The sequence below is a fragment of the Podarcis tiliguerta genome (assembly GCF_965153285.1).
Source record: "Podarcis tiliguerta genome assembly, chromosome: 4".
Classification (NCBI taxonomy): Eukaryota; Metazoa; Chordata; class Lepidosauria; order Squamata; family Lacertidae; genus Podarcis; species Podarcis tiliguerta.
In genome coordinates, this window is record NC_139537.1 from 2,555,483 (window position 1) to 2,577,710 (window position 22,228).

The 22,228-nt window shown below is 46.3% G+C and overlaps 2 protein-coding genes across 5 annotated transcripts; both read left to right on the plus strand.

Annotated features, from left to right (window-relative positions):
• LOC310675536 (uncharacterized protein) lies at window positions 1-21,819 on the plus strand. 4 transcript variants are annotated; one of them, XM_083436343.1, is made up of 7 exons: window positions 1-62; window positions 374-436; window positions 16,689-17,181; window positions 18,504-18,585; window positions 18,860-18,942; window positions 19,061-19,187; window positions 19,755-21,819. In XM_083436343.1, the coding sequence occupies exons 3-7, from the start codon at window positions 16,780-16,782 to the stop codon at window positions 21,449-21,451; spliced, it is 2,391 nt and encodes a 796-aa protein (XP_083292469.1). In that variant the 5' UTR covers window positions 1-62; window positions 374-436; window positions 16,689-16,779; the 3' UTR covers window positions 21,452-21,819. The 4 variants fall into 4 exon arrangements, with proteins under 4 accessions (XP_083292469.1, XP_083292470.1, XP_083292471.1 ...); XM_083436344.1 differs by lacking the exon at window positions 374-436 and having other exon boundaries at window positions 55-133; XM_083436345.1 differs by lacking the exons at window positions 1-62; window positions 374-436 and adding an exon at window positions 14,573-14,654.
• On the plus strand, window positions 22-8,663 carry LOC310675539 (uncharacterized protein). The gene is made up of 6 exons (XM_083436350.1): window positions 22-106; window positions 3,544-4,036; window positions 5,359-5,440; window positions 5,717-5,799; window positions 5,917-6,043; window positions 6,611-8,663. The coding sequence occupies exons 2-6, from the start codon at window positions 3,635-3,637 to the stop codon at window positions 8,305-8,307; spliced, it is 2,391 nt and encodes a 796-aa protein (XP_083292476.1). The 5' UTR covers window positions 22-106; window positions 3,544-3,634; the 3' UTR covers window positions 8,308-8,663.
• Window positions 21,820-22,228: the final 409 nt, after the last annotated feature.

The window sequence follows — 22,228 nt, forward strand, 5'->3', positions numbered from 1 at the left end:
AGCAAGGGGGGCAGGTCCTCCAGAGCCAAGGCCCCTCCCTCCCCAGTCCTTTCCTGCTTTGTGTCTCTGCTGCAAGGGCCGAATCGCAGCCCCCTCCTGGGATCTGGTGAGTCTCCTCTCTCTCTGGGATCTGGTGGGGGTCCCAGGGCTGCAGCAGGGGAGGACGCCTGGGGGGACCCCAAGTCAGGGAGGAGAGGGTCAGGGGTGCAAAGACCCCCCCCCATATGCTCCTGCTACCCAGAGGAGGAAGGAGCCCAGGGGCTGAAAGCAGGGGAGGGGCCTGATCTGCTCAGCCGGGGGGGGGGACCCCAAGTCAGGGAGGAGAGGGTCCTGCCAGAGGCCCCTCCCTGCCCAGTCCTTTCCTGCAAGGAAGAGGGGGGGTGTTGCTTTGTGTCTCTGCTGCAAGGGCCGAATCGCTTCTCCCTCCTGGGATCTGGTGAGTCTCCTCTCTCTCCCCCCAGAGGGTGCAGTGGGGAGACGGGGGGGGGGATCCCAAGGCTGCTGCAGGGGAGGAGGCCTGGGGGGCCTGATCTGCTCCTGCAGGGGGGGGGGACCCCAAGTCAGGGAGGAGAGGGTCCTGCCAGAGGGGCTGGGTCTGCCACTCTCTCCTTCCTGCAGATCAGAGGATCCCAAACTCATCTGGCCCTCCGCCCCCCCCCCTTTCAGAAAAAATCTCCCTTCTTTAGACAAAGGAGTCCCTGGGACTTTAACTCTGTGTGACATCGCTCAGCCTCATTGCACAACAGAGGAAACGTGCAAATGGTTTTCCAAAGCTGGACGAGGAGGTGGACTAGCCCCCCCCCCCCCCGGAGAGAAAGGCCAGGAACAAAGAGAGGAATCCCAGCCCTGAGTCTGGCTGCTGCATTCGAGACCAGTTTCCCAGTGTCTCCCAGGGCAGCTCCCCACGGAGGCCAGTGCAGCAATCCCCTCGCACCCAGAGCAGGGCACCCCAGGACCACATCCTCTCTGGCCCAAAGGGATTGTTGCTGGAAATGGGCGCTGCTACTCACTGAGCCTCCAGGGCCTTGGCATCAATGGCTGTGTGTGTGTTAAGCTATCTAATTGAATAATAATACTAAATTACCCTCCTAAATTTGAAGGGAGGTGTATTTGGCCCTGCCCACTTGGCCCTCAGGGGGTTGGCCAGATACATACCTGGCCCTCAGAGCAAAGAAAAAGGGACCCCACCCCAGGAGTCTGCCTTGAGAGTGGCAGAGAGTCCAAGTGCAAGAAAAGGAGACAGAAGCAGGGGAGTGGGGGTGGGGGGGAGCAACTCCTGAGGACCCCCGAGTGAGGACCCCCACTAGAGCCAAGCATCCATTTTTCACAAGATACAAATCACTTCCTTGTCAGTCAGTTCTGACGTCATGCATTGACTGGAAGGCAGAAGAAACCAGGCTTCTTCATCTCCCAGAAATCCCTTCCGTTGCCTCCACATTTTGCATTGCAATCTTTCTTCTAGGAGAGCTAGAGGCTGCTTCTTCTTCCTCCTCCTCTTCTTCCTCCTCCTCCTCTTCCTCCTCCTCCTCCTCCTCCTCCTCCTCTTTCTTCTCCTTTCTAAAAAGGCCCTTTCCACCTGGCCTAGGGGTGAGGCCCAGACTCACCCAGCCCTGCTGTGTTAAATATGTATTCTGTAGTTGACCTCCTTTGTAATGTTTTATTTTGATATCTTTAAGAGAATATTTGTTTTCTGTTATGTTGCTTTGACTATAGACTATATATTTGACTTTCTTCAGCTTGTTTTATTGATTTTGTAGGATGTGAAACTGCAGCCAAGTACAACATTCCTACAGTGGACGACACATTAGGGGATGTTTTCTGCCACTCAGGGGAAGACTTCCTGTTTCCTCCTGAGCTGGGACAGACTTGAAGAGGCTGCAGTCTGTTGTATTAGCATGGAGGAGCACACGGCCTCCATGTTCTGATCAGTGTGTCTTCTCCATTTTGTATGTTGCTGTGTGTTTGGGGAAGTGACTCCTTAATGGCAGTCATTTGGGACTAACTTCTTTATGGAATAGTTCTAGTTGTTATGTAACAATCTGAATGAATCTGTGAGTAAACTACTTTATATTAACGTGAATCAGATTATTGTGCTTATTCATTTAAGAGGGATTGGAAGGGATTTTACCAGGAAGGAATCTTTAATAGTAAGACGCAGATGAGTCAGCAACAAGCTGATCGCTGCGTAATCTAAAAAAGGGGGATGTATGGAACTCTGCTAGAATATGGAACTTGCTAGTGCATGTTAGGAAGGATATCATTCAATAATATATCTTCTTCTAACTCCCCAATTATCCCCACAGATTTAATATGCTGTAAACCGCTTTGAGAATTTTCTTTAAAATATAAAGTGTTATAGAAATTTAAATAAATAAAATAGCTCATGGTTTGGGCTGTGGTGCAGTCCAGCCCTGGTTCCCTCCAAGACTCATCCATGCTTGCTCAGGGAACCTTTTTCTTCTCCTGATATTAGACAACTTTTGTAACGGAAGAATGTATTTGCTTTGTAGGATTTGCTAGCGCCTCTCCTTAAGACAGACAGAACTTGGCAGAAGACCAAAGGGTTCCTTCCGATCTCTTAGAGGCTTCCTGAGAGCACAGATGGATGAGCGAGTGTATTCTGTAGTTGACCTCCTTTGTAATGTTTTATTTTGCAATCTTTAAGAGAATATTTGTTTTCTGTTATGCTGCTTTGACTATAGACTATATAGTTGACTTTCTTTGTCTTGTTTTATTTCTCTTTTATTGATTTTGTGGGATGTGAAACTGCAGTCAAGTACAACATTCCTACAGGGGACACATTAGGGGATGTTTTCTACCACTCAGGAGAAGACTTCCTGTTTCCTCCTGAGCTGGGACAGACTTCCACTACATGTGACTTGAAGAGGCTGCAGTCTGTTGTATTAGCATGGAGGAGCACACGGCCTCCATGTTCTGATCAGTGTGTCTTCTCCATTTTGTATGTTGCTGTGTGTTTGGGGAAGTGACTCCTTAGTGGCAGTCATTTGGGACTAACTTCTTTATGGAATAGTTCTAGTTGTTATGTAACCTAAGCCTGCCTTCAGGGATATCTGTGAACGTGAATGAATCTGTGAGTAAACTACTTTTATATTAACATGAATCAGATTATTGTGCTTATTCATTTAAAAGGGATTGGAAGGGATTTTACCAGGAAGGAATCTTTAATAGTAAGACTCAGATGAGTCAGCAACAAGCTGATCGCTGCGTAATCTGAAAAAGGGGGATGTATGGAACTAGAATATGGAACTAGCTAGTGCATGTTAGGAAGGATATCATTAAATCATATATCCTCTTCTAACTCCCCAATTATCCCCACAGATTTAATATGCTGTAAACCGCTTTGAGAATTTTCTTTAAAATATAAAGTGTTATAGAAATTTAAATAAATAAAATAGCTCATGGTTTGGGCTGTGGTGCAGTCCAGCCCTGGTTCCCTCCAAGACTCATCCATGCTTGCTCAGGGAACCTTTTTCTTCTGATATTAGACAACTTTTGTAACTGAAGAATGTATTTGCTTTGTAGGATTTGCTAGCGCCTCTACTTAAGACAGACAGAACTTGGCAGAAGACCAAAGGGTTCCTTCTGATCTCCTAGAGGCTTCCTGAGAGCACAGATGGATGAGCGAGACTCAGCAGGCCCTGGAACAGAAAGAGGCCATGACATCCAAACTGGGAGCACTGGGGGATTCTGGGAAAACTCTGTGCAGAAGATCCTGGGTGAGGAGTACACCCTCCGTTCAGAGGTGCAGAGCCAGCAGTTGAGGCAGTTCTGCTGCCAGGAGGCCAAAGGACCCCGAGAGGTTTGCAGCCGACTCTACCACCTTGACCATCAGTGGCTGAAGCCAGAAAGGCACACGAAAGCTGAGATGCTGGACCTGGTGATCTTGGAGCAGTTCCTGGCTGTCCTTCCCCTGGAGATGGAGAGCTGGGTGAGGGACTGTGGAGCGGAGACCAGTTCCCAGGCGGTGGCCCTCGCCGAAGGTTTCCTCCTGAGTCAGGCAGAGGAGAGAAAGCAGGTGAGAGAGACTTTCCTCTGGATACTCCCAAGGGGCTCCAAACAGGACAGATAACATCCCATCATGCTCTACTGATGGCTCATATTTTTTTCCTGGGAAGTGTTACGGTAAAATCTGGGTGCGAGGCTGCTCTGCCACCCAGCTCCTCGGACTAAATCCGTGGGTCCCTGCGGAGGAAAAAATGAGCTCAGCCGGAGACAGGAGCAAGCTGCAGAAGATCCAAATTTATTGCGCAACAGGTTCAAGGCGAGATTGAACCGCGAGAACTTTGTGGCATGAACTTTTAAAACTTCCCTCCATGTCCCAGAATACAGTGCAAAATACATCACAGTTACAACATGAATACATTAAGGAGAGATTGGGTTACACAGATTACATCATGAATACATTAGGAAGAGGTTGGGTTACACAGATTAACATATGGAGGAGGGAGGGGGGAATATGCAGAGCTGGAGATATGCACAGATAAGCACATCCTGAGTACCAGTGATGAGAAGACAATGGTCCATGTATGCATAGTCTGCCACCTGGCATTGCCCAGAGGAAAGGCTTGGCAGAGTGATTTGACGGGATTAGGGTCTTCCTGAGAGTACGTGACACCTCGCTTGAGGGATTATGGAGGACAGGGGAGGTGTCATGGAGTCCTAGAGAAATTGAGCTGATTGGCACCAAAAGCAAGAAAATTGGTGTTGCAGTTGATTTTATATGAATTTTAAAAGATTTTAGCCCATTTTATATTGACAATTGAGATTGGAAACAAAATGGATACATTGTAGCAAGATTTGACAATTTTATGACTTCACAAGTTTCGATTCCATTGTTCTCCCAGCGGGGAGCCGATAGCAGCTTGTCAAGAGGTTAAATGAGGCGTGCAGGAGCTCGCTGAGGTAGCTCTGCAAGACGAATGCATGGTTCTGATTGGGTAGAACGCACCCATTCAAAGGATAGGAAATATAACTCTATACGGTCTACCCATAGTAAAATAGAGCGGGAGGGAAGGCATAAGAGTTTGGGCTTATTTCGCCCATAATAGCGGATCAGTGTAGGAAAGAGGAAAGGCACTTTATTTATGGGGCTTGGGGTAAAGTGTGGTGCTTGTGCAACGGTGTGGGGGCTGAGGGGTCCATGTGGGGCTGGGTGCCCTTGAGGTCATCGCCTCGGACCCTCTGGTGACCAGCCGAAGGGTGAAGAAGACATGCTCCCCCCCTTCCGTATCAGAAGACGTCCATGGAATGAGATCTGTCACCCTTGAAGCTGTTGGCCCTGTAATTCATTTTTTAATCCTCCCCATTCTCTCTTTTGAATCCTTGTTTCTTTTTCAGGGAAAGGATCTCTTTGCAGAAATGGGCCAGCTTTCTTCTGAGGCAGAGAGGCCTCCGTTGGACACCAGAGAGAGGCAGCTGGGTAAGTAGTCTTTTCTCCGTTAGGTCTCATTCTGTTGGTTTTCCAACTCATCTGTGGGTTCTTTTCATATTTTGTTGGGGGAGATAGCTAGGGCTAAGAGCCCAGAGGTCGGGAAGATATATTTCTGCACAACTAACATCTGAAATGCACCCAAACATCCAAATGCACTCAGCAGGCGAGACTTTCTCAAAGGCCCCTCTGTAGTTTAGATGCACTGATTCACCTGTGAGACAAGAAGGCACTCTGGGCCTCCCCCTTACCTTTTTCCTCTTGCAGGTGACACAGTGATACTGGCTAAACCTCTTCATCCATCTCTGAATGGGGACAGAATGGAAGCAGCGGCTGTGGAACCAGATCAGGTCAGGGGAAGCTGCCTTGTGGGACAGAGGCCAAGGGGTGGAAGAATGTCCTAGCTCAAGGAGTGGTGATGAACAACAGTGTTGTCTCAGAGGAGGACATTTCCCTTTTTCTTTTAGGGTCCAGTGTGCTTTGAAGACGTTGCTGTTTGTTTCACGGATGAGGAGTGGGAGTTGCTGGATCCTGACCAGAGAGCTCTGCATAAGGACGTCATGGAGGAGACTCGTGGGATCGTGACCTCTCTCAGTAAGGCTCCCAGTGGGATCATAATATCTGTTTCTAAATTCAAAACTCCATATGTGACTAACCTCATATATTTTCACAGAACTCAACAGCGCCCCCTACAACACCAGATATCACAACCCAAAAAATCCTTTAACAGTAAATTACTGTTTTTTTCTGTGAATGTTCTTCCTCCAGTTGCAGCTTATTAAACAAGGATCAGCTGGTCTGAACTCCCCAGACCCTTTTGACTGTAAACTTCAGAGTTGTTAGGGAAGTTGAAGTAGCTTCTGTCAGGTTTTCAGTTTTAGTTTCTCCTCCTGTCGGTCTTTGGTTGTCCAAAGAGAAGACTGACATTGGAAATGGAGGGATGCCATGATGGAGCCAAAGAAAATCCATTCGAGAGAAGAGCCAGGCTTATCGAATCACAGGTTCCCCTAAGGATGTCGGTTGATCCCCGTTAATTAATGCACCCAACCCTTCAGAAAACCATCCATCTAACCCATTTGTGTTATTCCTCTATTACCAGAGTTAACAAGTATTCTTCCTTAATTTCTCCCTGAGTCTCTAATCCATTACTCTTCATTGCAGATATTGATGGACTGGAAATTAAGAACAAGGGTGACCATGACAAAATCCCCACAATGGAGAAGCTGTTTAAATATCTTGAAAGTGGAAAAAGTTCCAATTCCACTTCCCATCAAGGAAATCTCATTAGGAAGAAACCCTATCAGTGTGCGGAATGTGGAAAGAGCTTCAGTCATAGCTCCTCTCTCACTTACCATCAAAGAATCCATACAGGGGAGAAACCCTATCAGTGTGTGGAATGTGGAAAGAGCTTCAGTAAGAGCTCCAAACTCACTAGACATCAAAGAACTCATACAGGGGAGAAACCCTATCAGTGTGTGGAATGTGGAAAGAGCTTCATTCAGAGCTCCAATCTCACTTCTCATCAAAGAATTCATACAGGGGAGAAACCCTATCAGTGTGTGGAATGTGGAAAAAGCTTCAGTCAGAGCGCCAGACTCACTTCCCATCAAAGGATTCATACAGGGGAGAAACCCTATCAGTGTGTAGAATGTGGAAAGAGCTTCAGTCATAGCTCCTCTCTCACTTCCCATCACAGAATCCATACAGGGGAGAAACCCTATCAGTGTGTGGAATGTGGAAAGAGCTTCAGTCATAGCTCCTCTCTCACTTACCATCAAAGAATCCATACAGGGGAGAAACCCTATCAGAGTGCGGAATGTGGAGAAAGCTTCACTGAAAGCTCCAAACTCACTTCCCATAAGAGAATTTATACAGGGGAGAAACCATATCAGTGCTTGGAATGTGGAAAGAGCTTCAATAGTAACTCCAATCTCACTTCCCATCAGAGAATTCATACAGGGGAGAAACCGTATCAGTGTGTGGAATGTGGAAAAAGGTTCAGTCACAGCGCCGGTCTCACTTTCCATCAAATAATTCATACAGGGGAGAAGCCCTATCAGTGTGTGGAATGTGGAAAGAGCTTCAGCCGGAGCTCCTCTCTCGCTTCCCATCAGAGAATTCATACAGGGGAGAAACCCTATCAGTGTGTGGAATGTGGAAAAAGGTTCAGTCACAGCGCCGGTCTCACTTTCCATCAAAGAATTCATACAGGGGAGAAGCCCTACCAGTGTGTGGAATGTGGAAAGAGCTTCAGTCACAGCGCCGGTCTCACTTTCCATCAAAGAATTCATACAGGGGAGAAACCCTACCAGTGTGTGGAATGTGGAAAGAGCTTCAGCCGGAGCTCCAGTCTCACTTCTCATAAAAGAATTCATACAGGGGAGAAACCCTATCAGTGTGTGGAATGTGGAAAGAGCTTCAGTCAGAGAGCCCATCTCACTTCTCATCAAAGAATTCATACAGGGGAGAAACCCTATCAGTGTGTGGAATGTGGAAAAAGCTTCAGTCAGAGCTCCAAACTCACTTTCCATCAAAGAATTCATACAGGGGAGAAACCCTATCAGTGTGTGGAATGTGGAAAGAGCTTCACTAATAGCTCCACTCTCACTTCCCATCAGAAAATTCATACAGGGGAAAAACCCTATCAGTGCTTTGAATGTGGAAAGAGCTTCAGGAAGAGCTCCAATCTCAGTTCCCATCAGAGAATTCATACAGGGGAAAAACCCTATCAGTGCTTTGAATGTGGAAAGAGCTTCAATCATAGCTCCAATCTCAGTTCCCATCAAAGAATTCATATGAAGCGTGGAAAACCCTTCATTATACAGCTTTCAGCGCTAGAGAAAAACACACCACTTTAAACAGGCCTTTGGCTGATTGACATCTAATGCCCTTTTAAAATGTGGTGGGGAGGTGGGGGTTACAGGTTGTGGGCTGTGTGTTTTGTGTTTTCATTGTGTGACTTTATGTTGCAACCGTCCTGAGACCTGTGGGTTTAGAGAATAAGAGCCAACTCTTAGAGTCTGAGGGGTCTTTATCCCCCCAATAAGATATGTGATGGGACCACCCCCCAGTTCATAGGAACAGCCATTCAAATGGCATGCTTGCACCGCATCCTGTGAATGTTTAACCGAGGCAGGGCTTACTAAACCCCTTCTATATTTTATTCAAGTTGGCACCCCTGCTGTAGGGTGCTATAGAAATGAAATAAATGCATAAATAATAATAAATGGATAAATAATAAATAAATGCATAAATAATAATAACACCATCTTGGTCGCCTTCATCTGCACATGTTCCAGCTTGACAATATCCTTATTATTATCATCATTTAAAAAATTTATGTGCCCATCATCTGAAGATTTCACGGTGATTCACAACATAAACAGACAGGAGTTACAGACTGGAGTTACAGACTGTTCCTCAGGTGACTGCTGTGGAAATAGGGCATCTTGATTTCAGTAAGGCTTTTGACAAAGTCCCATGCGACATTTATGTGAGGAAGCTGGTAAAATGAGGCTGAACAAGGTAACTGTTAGGTGGATTTGACTGACCGAACCCAAAGAGGACTCCTTCATGGTTCCTCCTCATCCTGGGGAAAAGTGACAAGAGGGGTGCTGCAGGGTTCTGTCCTGGGCCTGTTGTTGTTCAACGTCTTGATAAATGACTTGGATGAAGGAACTGAGGGGGTGCTCATCACATTTGCGGAGGACACCAAACGGGGAGCGGAGGCCAATGTGGCAGAAGGCAGAATCAGATCAAGGGCAGGAATAGCACCACTTTCTTCTGCCTTGGTCAGGCCCCACCCAGAATACTGTTCTAGTTACAGGTAAGTAACCATGTTGGTCTGCCGTAGGCGAAATAAAATAAAATGGTATCTGAAGAAGTGTGCATGCACACGAAAGCTCATACAAATAACAAAATTTGTTGGTCTCTCAGGTGCTACTGGAAGGAATTTTTTTATTTTGTTTCCAGAATACTGTGTTCAATTCTGGGCACCACAATTTCAGTACCTTAAATTTTGTTTGCCAAGGGAAATTAAGAAGGTGAGGGAACACAATCTATATTCCTTTTATAACACGTGGCCAAAGTTTATTGAATATATAAATTGTTAAGACTGTTGCCGGAATCCACCCAGCACTCATGGGAAGATGTGGCGTGATCTTTTAGAGTAATCAAATGAAACTTTTACACACGGCAGGAAGAAAGTCTGCAATTCCATCAGGACATGTTATTTGTTGTTTACTGTTGTAACCATTGCTTTCTGAAAAGTTATCTTCTGTACCAAGAGAAATAAAAACAATGTTTTTTAAAAAGGTGGGGAAATCATGTACTCTTCCATTAATCTGATTACATGTGTTGCGTGTTATCTGGAGTCTGTAACTCCCAGTTATTTCATATTATCTATGTGTTTCTGTGTGTTCAGCACACATGATTGCAGGTGAGACTGAATAAAAGACTTTTCTGGAAGAGGAAATGATATGCTTTTGTTTAGACAGCACTAATACTGGGCCACTGACTGTGCAACCTGCCAGCCCTGCCCTGTAGGAACCTCCAAATTTAAAGATTGATCTTTTGGTGTGGCAGCAAGTGTACTTTGGAACTCCCTGCCACTTGACATCAGGCAGGAGGCTTCACGGTCCACTTTGCAGCATTCAACTTTGTTACCGTTGCTGAGTTTGTGAAAGCTAAATATTGAGGAGAGAGAAGCCAGTCTCCTACGTATATCTGAATAAATGGAGAAAGTCTGGTTTTTAGTAATTACGATTATGCTAACATTTTGGGGGATGTTTTGAAAAAGTAAGTTTAGTTATTATTTATTTATTTCATAAAATGTATATACCGCTTGATTGTAAAAAAAAAAAAAAACACTCATGGCAGTTTACAAGAAGATACACTGAAATCATGAAAAATGTACAGCAGTACTTTAAAACATGCAAAAAATAAAATGCTAATATTCACCCCAACTTTCTAAGCACCTGCACAGGCATGTTTTTAGCAGGTTCCCCAAAAACGTGGGAGGGAGGCGCCTGCTTGACCTCAAGAGGCAGGGAGTTCCAAAGGGTCTGTGCTGCCATACTAAACAATTGAGGTCTTGCGTGGCACCTGTGGTTGAAGCGGTCAAGTGTCTGCCTGTGGGGTAAGGAGGGGATCTCATGGGTAAACTGGTCCCTATGATAATGGAAAGGCCTTGAACTGGGCCTGGTAGCCAATGGGCAACCAGTGATGCCCTCTGAGCCAAAGGGTCATATGCCGAGAAGGCCTCGCTTTGACACCAATCGTGCTGCAGCATTCTGCACCGGCTGAAGCTTCTGGACCAAGTGCAAGGGATGCCCCACAAGGAGGGCACTGTGGTCATCCAGCCTTGAAGAAACGAAGGCGTGAGGCCAGGCTCCCCCGGTCCTGGAATGTGGAACCATCTGCAGTTGCTCAAAGGCACTTCCAGCCACTGAGTCTGCCTGAGTCTCGGCTGGATCCGGAAGCAGCTCAAAGTCCCACGAGGTTCATCAACATCATTTTTAATTTGTATACCGTCTTTCTACCTTACAATACTCAAGGCGGTTTACAGGCTGAAGAAACAAAAAATGTACATCTTATAACAATCTAATGCCATACAAAAATGTGATAATAAAACTTTAAAATAAGCAACCTTCATCAAAAAGTAACATTCAACAATTATTAGTATAGTATAAAATAATAATAGAAATATATAAAAGTTTAAACAGAAGTCCACTTTTCAGGCTTTGCCCTCGGGTGGGAAGAGCATTGCACCCGGGGAGAGGGAAATGGGAGTCAGGCACTCAAGGGATAATTTTCAGAGAAAAAGCTTTATTTCTACCATCCGGGACTGGTAGAAGGAGCTAGTGTGATAACTTCACAAACAAGCACAAGTTCACAGCCATTTGCACAGAGCATAGATTCCCCTCCAGTTCCCTCCCCTTCTCCCCCTCCTCCGGAGTTTCCCTGAGCATGAACAGAAAGCTCCTCTTGGCGCCCTTCCCAGGAAAGGGGGATGAGAAGCCAAGGGGGTTGAGGAGCCCTTGCGTTTCAGCATGTCCAACATTTGTTGCCCCTGGATGAGATAAGTTCCCAGGCCTGCTTATTCTTGGCATTGATAGAGTCTATTCATTAGCTTTTTGAAGCCTTCTCGTACTGATAAAAATAACGTTTTGCCTATGCAGCAGCATCTTGTGAGAAAGCAAAGCTGAAGCTGTGGATTTTTAGAAGAGAGAAAGGGGAAATTTGGTCTTGAGGCCTGGGGTGACTTCGGGCCTAGGTGGGGTCACCTGTCCTCACCTCCTTCACACTCAATAGATACAATAAATAATTTCTAAACTGTAATCAGTAAAACAATGGCAAGTCACACTACATAAAATAATACAATACAAATTGAGAAGCAGAGACTAGAGGGTGGTTCATATGGAGAGAATCATTGGCTTACCTTATTTACTTAATATTAGGTTGGCCAAGTCCTTAGGACCTTCAGGAAACCCAAATTTCAGATTGCATTGCAGAGAGGGAGTTCTGTGTGTCTTTATTTGTTGCAAAGAAGAAGAAGAAGAAGAAGAAGAAGATATTTATTTATACCCCGCCCTCTCAGGCCAAGAACGGGCTCAGGGTGGCTAACACCAAACATAAAATACAGTTAAAAAAAAGCAAAAAAACAACTAATTAAAATATAGCTTAAAATGCAGCTTAAAATGCAGCCTTATTTTACTGGCGACTCACAAATCAAGACCAGAAGGGGATGAAACATCAAATATTCACCAGGGTCAGCTATCCATGCTGGTCCTATATGGGCAGCAAAAGGCCCGTGGGAAAATTTATATACAGGGTCCCATATAAGGGGTTCCATCAAAAAAAGAAAGAGGAGGATCAGACTGAGTCCAGACCAAAGGCCAGGTGGAACAACTCCGCCTTGCAGGCCCTGCGGAAATATGTCAAATCCCTCAGGGCCCTGATCTCCCGTGACAGAGCGTTCCACCTGTTTGGGGCCAGTGCTGAAAAGGCCTTGGCCCCGGTTGAGGCCAATCTAACATCCTTGAGGCCCTCCAAAATGTTGTTATTTATGGACCATAAGGTCATCCACGGGGCATACCAGGAGAGGCCTGTCCCGTAGGTACGAGGGTCCTAGGTTGCATAGGGCTTTAAGGCTCAAAACCAGCACCTTAAACCTGACCCTGTAGGAGCCAGTGCAGCTGGTAAGGTAAAAGATAAAATCCCACCAGACATCATGGGACTTGTACAGGGTCATCCGAGCCTTTGGCAGCAAGTAATTTGTAAGTTATTTTTTCAGCTAATGCTGAAATCCACATATTTCTATACCAAAATGAAATCTGGAAATCATGTAAGGATTTCAGTGGTGGGTAAAGGTTTGGGTGTTGGACTCTGTGACCTGGGGGACCAGGGTTCGAATCCCCACCCAGCCATAAAGCTCCCTGGGGAGAAAAAGGTGGAAAATAAATGGAATAACTGAAATAAATAAGATTTTCTATTTTGGAGCCATGGAGGTTCTGGCAGCCGCTAGCCTCCTGGTTCATGAGAGCTGACGAAATGGCAAAGTGGCAAACCTAGAGCCCTCTCTGTGGGCACGCGCACTCTAATCCCAGCAGGGCCTTAGCCTCCTTGCCCGAGCGAGGGGCTCGCCAGTCTGTGTTTCCTACTCGGGAGTAAGCTGCCTTGAGTTCAGCAGGGCTTGACTCCCAGGCCAGTAAGCCTAAAGACGGCAACATTAGAAGGGGCTGCTGGGTTGACATGTTCGCTGGGCTTTCCCATGGAAGCCAACGAAGGAATTCATTCCTTGGAGGCTGTGAGCAAAGGGCAGCCGAAGAAACGGCAAAATATAACCACCACCACTGTGGCCACGTGCTCAGGGAAGGCGTTTGGGGAGTGAAAATGTTAAGCAAGGCAGCCATTGGGTTGACCTAGGCCAGGCCCATATCCGGTACATACACTCAGACACCCACTGCCCAGAGACACCCAGAGATGGGCTGATAAGGACAGGGAAGGGTCATGGCCAACTCCTCAGGCCCTGTCTCTAGGCAGAAGCTAATGTATCTGTCAGAGTACGAGTAATGCTGTAACGTTTGATTGGATAAAGACCTGATTCCAGAATGTATAAAGGGAAGCCTCCCCTGTTGGGAAGGGCCGGACTACGGAACTTATTCCTCCGTGCCATTGCTTGCTGCCGGCAAACAATTAAAACCTTCTTGCTTTAATTCTTCATTTGACTGGCCTGACTACTTGCTACACCACCACCCATCTGGCTGGGTTTATTTATTAATATTAATTTGTATGTGCGCATGCAGACAATCATTATTATCTCATATTAAAAATTGGGAGAGGGTCTCTTAGTACAGCCCTCCAGTGTACACTAGCGGCCAAAATTGTGGAACCTTCTGGACAAAATGTCTGACCTACCATTAAAATTATGGACTGGTCATTTCTTCGTCAGAGGGCGAATGGGCAAATTTAGGAGGGGATCAAATACTTTCCCCCCTCAGTGTATTTCCGAGGTTTGATGGCTCACGACACCACTTTGTTTTGGAGTAATAATAATGCTTTTTTCCTGTGGGGACGCAGGGGGACGCATACCCCTAAACATTTTGTGAATTTAATGGGAAAAGAAATTCACTGTATTTATTTTCCCAGATTTGAAGTGTATTTTTTTTCTCCCGATTGGTGATTTTCTTGAGTCAAAATGAGAGTACCACTAAACATTCTTTTTTAGAAAAAAAGCACTGAGTTATACCATAAAATCATATATCAACGTAAAGATAATTTAACGAGGAATGTAATGCAATAATTTTTATGAAGGATTATTTATTACAACAGCAGTCATAAAGAAGAAACCTGAAGGACACAGGGGGAAAATGAGATACGCAGGTTAAATTGGGTTTGGGGTTGCAGTTTGGGGACTCGGTTTCTAAAAGGTTCGCCATCACTGCGCTAGAAGGAAAGGAAAGTGGGGGGGGGGGCGTCCCCCAAAAAGCATCTCTGGAAATGGAATAAAGAAAGAAAAACGCGGAGGGGAGAGATGGGCACGCTGGGCTTGGCAAGGGTTAAAGGGAACCGAGCTGCCTTCCTAGAGAGGCAGGAAGCAAGGGGGGGCAGGTCCTCCAGAGCCAAGGCCCCTCCCTCCCCAGTCCTTTCCTTGCTTCGGTGTCTCCCCTGCAAGGGCTTATTCGCTGCCCCCTCCTGGGATCTGGTGAGTCTCCTCTCTCTCTGGGATCTGGTGGGGGTCCCAGGGCTGCAGCAGGGGAGGGGGCCTGGGGGGCCTGATCTTCTCCTGCAGGGGGGGGGACCCCAAGTCAGGGAGGAGAGGGTCCTGCCAGGGAGGGGCCAGGTCTGCCACGCTCTCCTTCCTGCACATCAGAGGATCCCTGACTCCCACGAAATCTCCCCCTTTTAAAACAAAGGAGTCCCTGGGACTTTAACTCTGTGTGACGTCGCTCAGCCTCATTGCACAAAAGAGGGAACTTGTGCAAATGGTTTTCCAAAGCTGCACGAGGAGGTGGACTAGGCCCCCCCCCCCAAAAAAAAAAGGTGGGAGAGAGAGGCCAGGAATAAAGAGAGGGATCCCAGCCCCTAGTCTGGCTGCTGCATTGCAGACCAGTTTCCCAGTGTCTCCCAGGGCAGCTCCCCACGGAGGCCACGGCAGCAATCCCCTCGCACCCAGAGCAGGGCATCCCAGGACCACATCCTCTCTGGCCCAAAGGGATTGTTGCTGGAAATGGGCGCTGCTACTCACTGAGCCTCCAGGGCCTTGGCATCAATGGCTGTGTGTGTGTTAAGCTATCTAATTGAATAATAATACTAAATTACCCTCCTAAATTTGAAGGGAGGTGTATTTGGCCCTGCCCACTTGGCCCTCAGGGGGTTGGCCAGATATGTACCTGGCCCTCAGAGCAAAGAAAAAGGGACCCCACCCCAGGAGTCTGCCTTGAGAGCAACAGAGAGTCCAAGTGCTCCTGAAAAGGAGAGCGAAGCAGGGGAGTGGGGGTGAGAGTGGGGAGCAACTCCTGAGGACCCCCGAGTGAGGACCCCCACTAGAGCCAAGCATCCATTTTTCACAAGATACAAATCACTTCCTTGTCAGTCAGTTCTGACGTCATGCATTGACTGGAAGGCAGAAGAAACCAGGCTTCTTCATCTCCCAGAAATCCCTTCCGTTGCCTCCACATTTTGCATTGCAATCTTTCTTCTAGGAGAGCTAGAGGCTGCTTCTTCTTCCTCCTCCTCTTCTTCCTCCTCCTCCTCCTCCTCCTCCTCCTCCTCTTTCTTCTCCTTTCTAAAAAGGCCCTTTCCACCTGGCCTAGGGGTGAGGCCCAGACTCACCCAGCCCTGCTGTGTTAAATATGTATTCTGTAGTTGACCTCCTTTGTAATGTTTTATTTTGATATCTTTAAGAGAATATTTGTTTTCTGCTATGTTGCTTTGACTATAGACTATATATTTGGCTTTCTTCAGCTTGTTTTATTGATTTTGTAGGATGTGAAACTGCAGCCAAGTACAACATTCCTACAGTGGACGACACATTAGGGGATGTTTTCTGCCACTCAGGGGAAGACTTCCTGTTTCCTCCTGAGCTGGGACAGACTTGAAGAGGCTGCAGTCTGTTGTACTAGCATGGAGGAGCACACGGCCTCCATGTTCTGATCAGTGTGTCTTCTCCATTTTGTATGTTGCTGTGTGTTTGGGGAAGTGACTCCTTAATGGCAGTCATTTGGGACTAACTTCTTTATGGAATAGTTCTAGTTGTTATGTAACAACCTGAATGAATCTGTGAGTAAACTACTTTTATATTAATGTGAATCAGATTATTGTGCTTATTAATTTAAGAGGGATTGGAAGGGATTTTACCAGGAAGGAATCATTAACAGTAAGACTCAGATGAGTCAGCAACAAGCTGATCGCTGCGTAATCTGAAAAAGGGGGATGTATGGAACTCTGCTAGAATATGGAACTTGCTAGTGCATGTTAGGAAGGATATCATTCAATAATATATCTTCTTCTAACTCCCCAATTATCCCCACAGATTTAATATGCTGTAAACCGCTTTGAGAATTTTCTTCAAAATATAAAGTGTTATAGAAATTTAAATAAATAAAATAGCTCATGGTTTGGGCTGTGGTGCAGTCCAGCTCTGGTTCCCTCCAAGACTCATCCATGCTTGCTCAGGGAACCTTTTTCTTCTGATATTAGACAACTTTTGTAACTGAAGAATGTATTTGCTTTGTAGGATTTGCTAGAGCTTCTCATTTAGACGGGCAGAACTTGGCAGAAGACCAAAGGGTTCCTTCCGATCTCTTAGAGGCTTCCTGAGAGCACAGATGGATGAGCGAGACACAGCTGGCCCTGGAACAAAAAGAGGCCATGCCATCCAAACTGGGAGCACTGGGGGATTCTGGGAAAACTCTGTGCAGAAGATCCTGGGTGAGGAGGACACCCTCCGTTCAGAGGTGCAGAGCCAGCAGTTGAGGCAGTTCTGCTGCCAGGAGGCCAAAGGACCCCGAGAGGTTTGCAGCCGACTCTACCACCTTGACCATCAGTGGCTGAAGCCAGAAAGGCACACGAAAGCTGAGATGCTGGACCTGGTGATCTTGGAGCAGTTCCTGGCTGTCCTTCCCCTGGAGATGGAGAGCTGGGTGAGGGACTGTGGAGCGGAGACCAGTTCCCAGGCGGTGGCCCTGGCCGAAGGTTTCCTCCTGAGTCAGGCAGAGGAGAGAAAGCAGGTGAGAGAGACTTTCCTCTGGATACTCCCAAGGGGCTCCAAACAGGACAGATAACATCCCATCATGCTCTACTGATGGCTCATATTATTTTCCTGGGAAGTGTTACGGTAAAATCTGGGTGCGAGGCTGCTCTGCCACCCAGCTCGTCGGACTAAATCCGTGGGTCCCTGCGGAGGAAAAAATGAGCTCAGCCGGAGACAGGAGCAAGCTGCAGAAGATCCAAGTTTATTGCGCAACAGGTTCAAGGCGAGATTGAACCGCGAGAACTTTGTGGCATGAACTTTTAAAACTTCCCTCCATGTCCCAGAATACAGTGCAAAATACATCACAGTTACAACATGAATACATTAAGGAGAGATTGGGTTACACAGATTACATCATGAATACATTAGGAAGAGGTTGGGTTACACAGATTAACATATGGAGGAGGGAGGGGGGAATATGCAGAGCTGGAGATATGCACAGATAAGCACATCCTGAGTACCAGTGATGAGAAGACAATGGTCCATGTATGCATAGTCTGCCACCTGGCATTGCCCAGAGGAAAGGCTTGGCAGAGTGATTTGACGGGATTAGGGTCTTCCTGAGAGTACGTGACACCTCGCTTGAGGGATTATGGAGGACAGGGGAGGTGTCATGGAGTCCTAGAGAAATTGAGCCGATTGGCACCAAAAGCAAGAAAATTGGTGTTGCGGTTGATTTTATATGAATTTTAAAAGATTTTAGCCCATTTTATATTGACAATTGAGATCGGAAACAAAATGGAGACATTGTAGCAAGATTTGACAATTTTATGAGTTCACAAGTTTCGATTCCATTGTTCTCCCAGCGGGGAGCCGTCAGCAGCTTGTCAAGAGGTTAAATGAGGCGTGCAGGAGCTCGCTGAGGTAGCTCTGCAAGACGAATGCATGGTTCTGATTGGGTAGAACGCACCCATTCAAAGGATAGGAAATATAACTCTATACGGTCTACCCATAGTAAAATAGAGCGGGAGGGAAGGCATAAGAGTTTGGGCTTATTTCGCCCATAATAGCGGATCAGTGTAGGAAAGGGGAAAGGCACTTTATTTATGGGGCTTGGGGTAAAGTGTGGTGCTTGTGCAACAGTGTGGGGGCTGAGGGGTCCATGTGGGGCTGGGTGCCCTTGAGGTCATCGCCTCGGACCCTCTGGTGACCAGCGGAAGGGTGAAGAAGACATGCTCCCCCCCTTCCATATCAGAAGACATCCATGGAATGAGATCTGTCACCCTTGAAGCTGTTGGCCCTGTCATTCATTTTTTAATCCTCCCCATTCTCTCTTTTGAATCCTTGTTTCTTTCTCAGGGAAAGGATCTCTTTGCAGAAATGGGCCAGATTTCTTCTGAGGCAGAGAGGCCTCCGTTGGACACCAGAGAGAGGCAGCTGGGTAAGTAGTCTTTCCTCGTTTAGTCTCATTCTGTTGGTTTTCCAACTCATCTGTGGGTTCTTTTCATATTTTGTTGGGGGAGATAGCTAGGGCTAAGAGCCCAGAGGTCGGGAGATATATTTTTTCACAACTAACATCTGAAATGCACCCAAACATCCAAATGCACTCAGCAGGCGAGACTTTCTCAAAGGCCCCTCTGTAGTTTAGATGCACTGATTCACCTGTGAGACAAGAAGGCACTCTGGGCCTCCCCCTTACCTTTTTCCTCTTGCAGGTGACACAGTGATACTGGCTAGACCTCTTCATCCATCTCTGAATGGGGACAGAATGGAAGCAGCGGCTGTGGAACCAGATCAGGTCAGGGGAAGCTGCCTTGTGGGGACAGAGGCCAAGGGGTGGAAGAATGTCCTAGCTCAAGGAGTGGTGGTGAACAACAGTGTTGTCTCAGAGGAGGACATTTCCCTTTTTCTTTTAGGGTCCAGTGTGCTTTGAAGACGTTGCTGTTTGTTTCACGGATGAGGAGTGGGAGTTGCTGGATCCTGACCAGAGAGCTCTGCATAAGGACGTCATGGAGGAGACTCGTGGGATCGTGACCTCTCTCAGTAAGGCTCCCAGTGGGATCATAATATCTGTTTCTAAATTCAAAACTCCATATGTGACTAACCTCATATATTTTCACAGAACTCAACAGCGCCCCCTACAACACCAGATATCACAACCCAAAAAATCCTTTAACAGTAAATTACTGTTTTTTTCTGTGAATGTTCTTCCTGCAGTTGCAGCTTATTAAACAAGGATCAGCTGGTCTGAACTCCCCAGACCCTTTTGACTGTAAACTTCAGAGTTGTTAGGGAAGTTGAAGTAGCTTCTGTCAGGTTTTCAGTTTTAGTTTCTCCTCCTGTCGGTCTTTGGTTGTCCAAAGAGAAGACTGACATTGGAAATGGAGGGATGCCATGATGGAGCCAAAGAAAATCCATTCAAGAGAAAAGCCAGGCTTATTGAATCACAGGTTCCCCTAAGGATGTCGGTTGATCCCCGTTAATTAATGCACCCAACCCTTCAGAAAACCATCCATCTAACCCATTTGTGTTATTCCTCTATTACCAGAGTTAACAAGTATTCTTCCTTAATTTCTCCCTGAGTCTCTAATCCATTACTCTTCATTGCAGATATTGATGGACTGGAAATTAAGAACAAGGGTGACCATGACAAAATCCCCACAATGGAGAAGCTGTTTAAATATCTTGAAAGTGGAAAAAGTTCCAATTCCACTTCCCATCAAGGAAATCTCATTAGGAAGAAACCCTATCAGTGTGCGGAATGTGGAAAGAGCTTCAGTCATAGCTCCTCTCTCACTTACCATCAAAGAATCCATACAGGGGAGAAACCCTATCAGTGTGTGGAATGTGGAAAGAGCTTCAGTAAGAGCTCCAAACTCACTAGACATCAAAGAACTCATACAGGGGAGAAACCCTATCAGTGTGTGGAATGTGGAAAGAGCTTTAGTCAGAGCTCTTCTCTCACTTCCCATCAAAGAATTCATACAGGGGAGAAACCCTATCAGTGTATGGAATGTGGAAAAAGCTTCAGTCAGAGCGCCAGACTCACTTCCCATCAAAGGATTCATACAGGGGAGAAACCCTATCAGTGTGTGGAATGTGGAAAGAGCTTCAGTCATAGCTCCTCTCTCACTTCCCATCACAGAATCCATACAGGGGAGAAACCCTATCAGTGTGTGGAATGTGGAAAGAGCTTCAATCATAGCTCCTCTCTCACTTACCATCACAGAATCCATACAGGGGAGAAGCCCTATCAGAGTGTGGAATGTGGAGAAAGCTTCACTGAAAGCTCCAAACTCACTTCCCATAAGAGAATTTATACAGGGGAGAAACCATATCAGTGCTTGGAATGTGGAAAGAGCTTCAGTAGTAACTCCAATCTCACTTCCCATCAGAGAATTCATACAGGGGAGAAACCGTATCAGTGTGTGGAATGTGGAAAAAGGTTCAGTCACAGCGCCGGTCTCACTTTCCATCAAATAATTCATACAGGGGAGAAGCCCTATCAGTGTGTGGAATGTGGAAAGAGCTTCAGCCGGAGCTCCTCTCTCGCTTCCCATCAGAGAATTCATACAGGGGAGAAACCCTATCAGTGTGTGGAATGTGGAAAAAGGTTCAGTCACAGCGCCGGTCTCACTTTCCATCAAAGAATTCATACAGGGGAGAAACCCTATCAGTGTGTGGAATGTGGAAAAAGCTTCAGTCACAGCGCCGGTCTCACTTTCCATCAAAGAATTCATACAGGGGAGAAACCCTACCAGTGTGTGGAATGTGGAAAGAGCTTCAGCCGGAGCTCCAGTCTCACTTCTCATAAAAGAATTCATACAGGGGAGAAACCCTATCAGTGTGTGGAATGTGGAAAGAGCTTCAGTCAGAGAGCCCATCTCACTTCCCATCAAAGAATTCATACAGGGGAGAAACCCTATCAGTGTGTGGAATGTGGAAAAAGCTTCAGTCAGAGCTCCAAACTCACTTTCCATCAAAGAATTCATACAGGGGAGAAACCCTATCAGTGTGTGGAATGTGGAAAGAGCTTCACTAATAGCTCCACTCTCACTTCCCATCAGAAAATTCATACAGGGGAAAAACCCTATCAGTGCTTTGAATGTGGAAAGAGCTTCAATCATAGCTCCAATCTCAGTTCCCATCAGAGAATTCATACAGGGGAAAAACCCTATCAGTGCTTTGAATGTGGAAAGAGCTTCAATCATAGCTCCAATCTCAGTTCCCATCAAAGAATTCATACGAAGCGTGGAAAACCCTTCATTATACAGCTTTCAGCGCTAGAGAAAAACACACCACTTTAAACAGGCCTTTGGCTGATTGACATCTAATGCCCTTTTTAAATGTGGTGGGGAGGTGGGGGTTACAGGTTGTGGGCTGTGTGTTTTGTTTTTTCATTGTGTGATTTTATGTTGTAACCCTCCTGTGACCTGTGGGTGTAGGGAATGGGAGCCAACTCTTAGAGTCTGAGGGGTCTTTGCCCCCCAATAAGATATGTGAGGGGGCCACCCCCCAGTTCATAGGAACAGCCATTCAAATGGCATGCTTGCACCGCATCCTGTGACTGTTTAACCGAGGCAGGGCTTACTAAACCCCTTCTATATTTTATTCAAGTTGGCACCCCTGCTGTAGGGTGCTATAGAAATGAAATAAATGCATAAATAATAATAAATGGATAAATAATAAATAAATGCATAAATAATAATAACACCATCTTGGTCGCCTTCATCTGCACATGTTCCAGCTTGACAATATCCTTATTATTATCATCATTTAAAAAATTTATGTGCCCATCATCTGAAGATTTCACGGTGATTCACAACATAAACAGACAGGAGTTACAGACTGGAGTTACAGAGGAGTTACAGACTGGAGTTACAGTCTCAGGTGACTGCTGTGGAAATAGTGCATCTTGATTTCAGTAAGGCTTTTTACAAAGTCCCCCGTGATATTTATGTGAGGAAGCTGGTAAAACGAGGCTGAACAAGGTAATTTGACTGACCGAACCCAAAGAGGACTCCTTCATGATTCCTCCTCATCCTGGGGAAAAGTGACAAGAGGGGTGCTGCAGGGTTCTGTCC

What these genes read in the sequence shown, in the direction of transcription:
- LOC310675539 (XM_083436350.1), top strand. Translation starts at nt 3,635, where the DNA reads ATGGATGAGCGAGACTCAGCAGGCCCTGGAACAGAAAGAGGCCATGAC. An exon ending in AGGCAGAGGAGAGAAAGCAG is followed by an intron (nt 4,037 to 5,358) that starts GTGAGAGAGACT and finishes TTTCTTTTTCAG; the next exon opens with GGAAAGGATCTCTTTGCAGA. An exon ending in CACCAGAGAGAGGCAGCTGG is followed by an intron (nt 5,441 to 5,716) that starts GTAAGTAGTCTT and finishes TTCCTCTTGCAG; the next exon opens with GTGACACAGTGATACTGGCT.
- LOC310675536 (XM_083436343.1), top strand. Translation starts at nt 16,780, where the DNA reads ATGGATGAGCGAGACACAGCTGGCCCTGGAACAAAAAGAGGCCATGCC. An exon ending in AGGCAGAGGAGAGAAAGCAG is followed by an intron (nt 17,182 to 18,503) that starts GTGAGAGAGACT and finishes TTTCTTTCTCAG; the next exon opens with GGAAAGGATCTCTTTGCAGA. An exon ending in CGGCTGTGGAACCAGATCAG is followed by an intron (nt 18,943 to 19,060) that starts GTCAGGGGAAGC and finishes TTTTTCTTTTAG; the next exon opens with GGTCCAGTGTGCTTTGAAGA.